The 5,000-nt window shown below is 32.6% G+C and overlaps 1 protein-coding gene across 3 annotated transcripts in view; it reads right to left on the bottom strand.

Moving 5' to 3' along the window:
* Window positions 1-5,000, bottom strand: part of LOC136843766 (uncharacterized) — a 164,817-nt gene that overhangs the window by 21,858 nt on the left and 137,959 nt on the right. For all 3 annotated transcript variants that reach the window (XM_067112444.1, XM_067112443.1, XM_067112445.1), the window contains one exon: window positions 3,517-3,613. In XM_067112444.1, the coding sequence (XP_066968545.1) occupies window positions 3,517-3,613 (97 nt within the window). The remainder of the gene's footprint in view (window positions 1-3,516; window positions 3,614-5,000) is intronic.

Here is a 5,000-nt window from a genome sequence, read left to right as displayed (position 1 = left end):
ATGTATGTGATAAATATGCCCTCCGTCGGGATTTTATGTTTTTAATCGTTTATAAACAATAATATGTGTGGAGTTTTGGTCATGTTTTACAGGCAGCATTTCTTAATTTGCGTATTGCCTGGATTTATCACAGCTAATAACTTACGAGGATTTTACCCAAGTTCTTGTGACATGGTCTGGCCAGGTGTATACATATTTTATAATCGCGTGTCTTATGCATTCTATCGTATTTGAACACAGTCCTCAGTGTTTATTTTGGCTCGATTCACATGTCTTCTGTATTTCCTATTACCCTACCTTCTGTTACTTCGTTCTAATGAACACATATTCTTTGGAAGCTTGAATTTCCAGTCGATGGTACATTTAGGGTTGTTCCATATTAGGGTTTATTTTCTGAATAATAATAATAATAATAATAATAATAATAATAATAATAATAATAATAATAATAATAATAATAATATCTCTTCAAGAAGATATTTAAAGTAGACGACACCTCGTACAATTTCCTCAAACCACTAAAGTACGACGAAGGAGCATTTGCGCGGGCCTTGAGATGTCTTTTTGACGTTGATTTGGTGACCAGTGCTTTGCAAGGTTTTATAATGAGGAACATCGCCTTGGAACTTACACTCGTCCCCTCTATTGCTTCGTGATACTTCTGTCTTCGAAGTTTAGGGTTGACGGCCCCTAGTCGCTTATTACATGAGCGTGTTTATACATACATACATACATACATACATACATACATACATACATACATACATACATACATATATATATATATATATATATATATATATATATATATATATATATATATATAAACTTTATCATACACAAGTGTTCTGTGCGTTAGCACAATTACTAACAGGACCTCATTCAAACTGGATGATATCTAGTGGAGATGTTTATTGAATAAACATCTCCACTAGATACCATCCAGTTTGAATGAGGTCCTGTTAGCATATATATATATATATATATATATATATATATATATATATATATATATATATATATATATATATATATATATATATATATATATATATATATATATATATATATATATATATATTTATACATATATATATACACACATACAAACACACACACACACTATATACTGTATATATATTCAACACAAGCTTCATTTCCCTATGGAGAGGTGGTGCCGGAAGGATACAGCCTTCGATTTAACAGCAAGACCTGAGGGGTGAAGTTGCCATTTTGGAGAAGTATAGGGACATTTCCACTGAAGACGTGAATACCTTCAGTTTAATTATTTATGGTAATATGAAAGACCCAGATCCTACGGTACTCCAAACCTCTCGGAAGAGATTCCCGGTAGCTATGCGCGATTTGTTGAAAAGCGATAAAAACAAACGCATGACGAAAGCTGAAAAATCTTGTGCACTTGTCAGTAATCAAAAGTGATTAAGTAGAAAAAGGAACAATGTGTTGAGCGATGAAAATAAATGCACAGAAAAGATCTACTAAAGGGATGTGAAACGGACACTTAGGGTGGCGTGATCTCGCCGTCTTTTCCTAATCTGTATGAAGTCATTAAGGAACAAATCTCAGATTTGCAATAAATTACTACCCTAAGGAAATTCTCCTTGTATTTTGGCATTTACGTACATATTTATCTATTGTTTTATTAATTTGTTACTTTATTTATTCTTTTCCAATAACTTATTTCTCCTTTCTATATTTCCCAGTAACTTCTGTAACTTCATTCAAATGAACAACATATCCTTTGGAAGCTTGAATTTCAAGTCAATGGCCCCTGTGGGCTTGTTCCATATACATTGGCTTTGTCATCTGAATAATAATAGCAGTAATAATTTCCCTCTAAGACAATTATTGGTGTCGTTGGTTCCACTTCTTAGAATTTAGGAAAATACCTTTTGATTTGCCTAGCCCGTTAGCTGTTATCACTTATGTTGCTTATATATAAAAAGTGTAAATTTCTTAAAGTGATTATGTACAGACTGACAGGTTTAAATTAAGTGAAAATGTCGAATCCTGGCCCGGCTTAAGTATAATTCCCCTTGTGTTTGTTATTCCTAGGCATAGTGAATACGTTATTAAGTAATAATTACGTCTTTATATATTATATATATATATATATATATATATATATATATATATATATATATATATATATATATATATATATATATATATATATATATATATATATATATATATATATATATATATATATATATATATATATATATATATACTGCATATATGTCTTTAATATTGGCCATTTTTTAATATTAATTTAGCTCACTGCATTTTATACAGCAATCCTATTATCTGATTTTTCCTTTCTTTACTGTAATGTTAGCGGTTAGATCGTGACAAAGAGGAGGGTGGATAACCGCTGTTTACCACAGGTGTCGACGACAGCTGTTTTCACTAGTAAACATCGCAAGTCCTTTGTTCACACGTGTCTATATATATATATATATATATATATATATATATATATATATATATATATATATTATATATATATATATATATATATATATATATATATATATATATATATATATATATATATATATATATATATATATATATATATATATATATATATATATATATATATATATATATATATATATATATATATATATATATATATATATATATATATATATATATATATATATATATATATATATATATTTCAAACGTTGAATTAATGTCTACTTATGAATATACAATGGAGCCAGTGCATTGGAAAACTGAACCCTTACAAAATTCATTCGTGCGAAGAAGGAAACTCCCCAGCATCCCGTATTTTTTTTTCAGACAGCTGTTGAATGATATAAACCTTACAACAGCTGCTGGCATTCTGAAGTTCAGGGCGCTTGTCCTACGCTGGGGCAACAGACAGAGAACGCGTTGCTAGAACGTACCCGCCATTCCTTTCCTGGGAGATTCTTACGCAGTACAGTTACGTTTGTTTGGTTGATCGTCTCTCTTCGGCCGTTACTCGTTCAACAAGTCGTTCGGTACGAAAGTTTATAGAGAGAGAGAGAGAGAGAGAGAGAGAGAGAGAGAGAGAGAGAGAGACTGTTCAATGTACAGTTTAGACAGATGCTTGAGCATTATTCTACAATGATTGTGCTTTATTTTCCTTTTTAAGGTACTTTTGTGTCATTACTTTTTCAGAAGCATTAAACTCGAATAAACGGTTCAAAAGTTTCATTCGGTGAAACAATGAGAATTGGCGTAGTTGTGAGTTAACGTAGTTTAATACCACAATATACAGCTTAAAACTGACACGTTAAATATTTTTCCATATTTGAATAGGTATTGTCACGTTACCCTCCTCGTTTGTGACATTTTAACTGTTTGCTTGTGTTTATGCTTGCGTCATTACGGGCACTGCACTGGAATATCCAGTATTATTACCACTAAAGAGTTAACAATGAAAAGGCGTTTGATTAAAGAGATACTTTTGAAAACAGAAAGACATAAACGAGTCACCTGCTCCCATTTCTCCTCCTCTCTCGAGGTTGAGCAACACCATTCCCTGTAGCGTGCCAGTCCCTGCTCCAGCTCCTGATATCGCGGACTTGAATGCCTGCGAAGAAAGAAAACCAAATGTAATGAAATGACGACAGACATAATGATAACGTTGAACTGCAAGCTAGGTTTCTTATCAGTCACATCGACTGCAATAGCAATATAAATTTAACTTGGAGGAATTCTTTACTCGTGAGAGTTTTGAAACGTTGTTATTCAAGTAACCGGATGTTATGAAGACGTCTCTGTCGTCATCACAACTCGGGCCGCAAGCAATAGAGCCGAGGGAGGGCTCGGACGCCTGGTGTTGATGATGATGATGATGATGATGATGATGATGATGATGAATAACTGACTGAGAGCGAGAGACGCATTGAAAGTCTTCCTGTTGCAAGAATGTGTGCGCGCTATCGACGGGCTTTTTTGTACGTGTGAGTGTGTTAGCTTTTGATTTCCTTCGTGATGTTTTTGCAATCAAGACAGCGATGCAAGGCTGTAACAGAAATCCTTAACTAATGAAGGTGTGCTTGCATTTTTCTTTTGTGCTGAAGGGATGGGGTGTGGCTGCGTGGGGGTCGGCAAGCAAAGGGGACTTTGGTTACATTTTGAATGTGAAAAATATGGAGGAAAGTTATTTAGTTGCTTGCGAACCACTCGGAAATTGTTTATTGTTTTTCTATGTGAATGACGGGATCTCTCAATCCTTCTATTTAACAATTTTTATGAGAAAACCTATTAATAAAAATTTCATCAGAAAGTTTGTCACTTAAGTAAAAGCAACCTATATGACTGAATACCAAGAGAAGATAGTACACTGTCGAATATTTAGTCATATACACACATAATATATATATAGACACACACATATATATATATATATATATATATATATATACATATATATATAAATATATATAAATATATATATATATATATATATATATATATATATATATATATATATATATATATATATATATATATATATATATATATAGACATTACTCTATTTCAGAAATATTGTTGCATGACAGGTGTTGGCGAATCAACACTTGTATATGCCGCAAGTGGATTAATTTCCATACATTAATAATATTCGTCTCTCTCAAGTGTGTACCCTTGTGCACGCTGACAAAGCACACACACACACACACACACGTCGAGGCGTTTTGCTCATAAGGGGAACAGTAAATAATCACTCACTCGTAAAACGTTACAGAAATGAGGAGAAAGTGTTTTTGAATTATTGCCATGGAATTTAATTTTGCTAGCGCTCTCAATCATCGACGAACCCAGAGAATTCAGGATACTGATTTATTTATGCTATAACGAGAGAGAGAGAGAGAGAGAGAGAGAGAGAGAGAGAGAGAGAGAGAGAGAATATATTTCTTGATGCATTATTATTTCTCGCCTTGAAGAAGCACTTTCGTTTGGAGTTGAATCTT

The sequence above is a fragment of the Macrobrachium rosenbergii genome, chromosome 12 (genome assembly GCF_040412425.1).
Source record: "Macrobrachium rosenbergii isolate ZJJX-2024 chromosome 12, ASM4041242v1, whole genome shotgun sequence".
Lineage (NCBI taxonomy): Eukaryota > Metazoa > Arthropoda > Malacostraca > Decapoda > Palaemonidae > Macrobrachium > Macrobrachium rosenbergii.
Note: the sequence above shows the minus strand (reverse complement) of the source record. Positions and strands in the feature narration are given on the sequence as shown.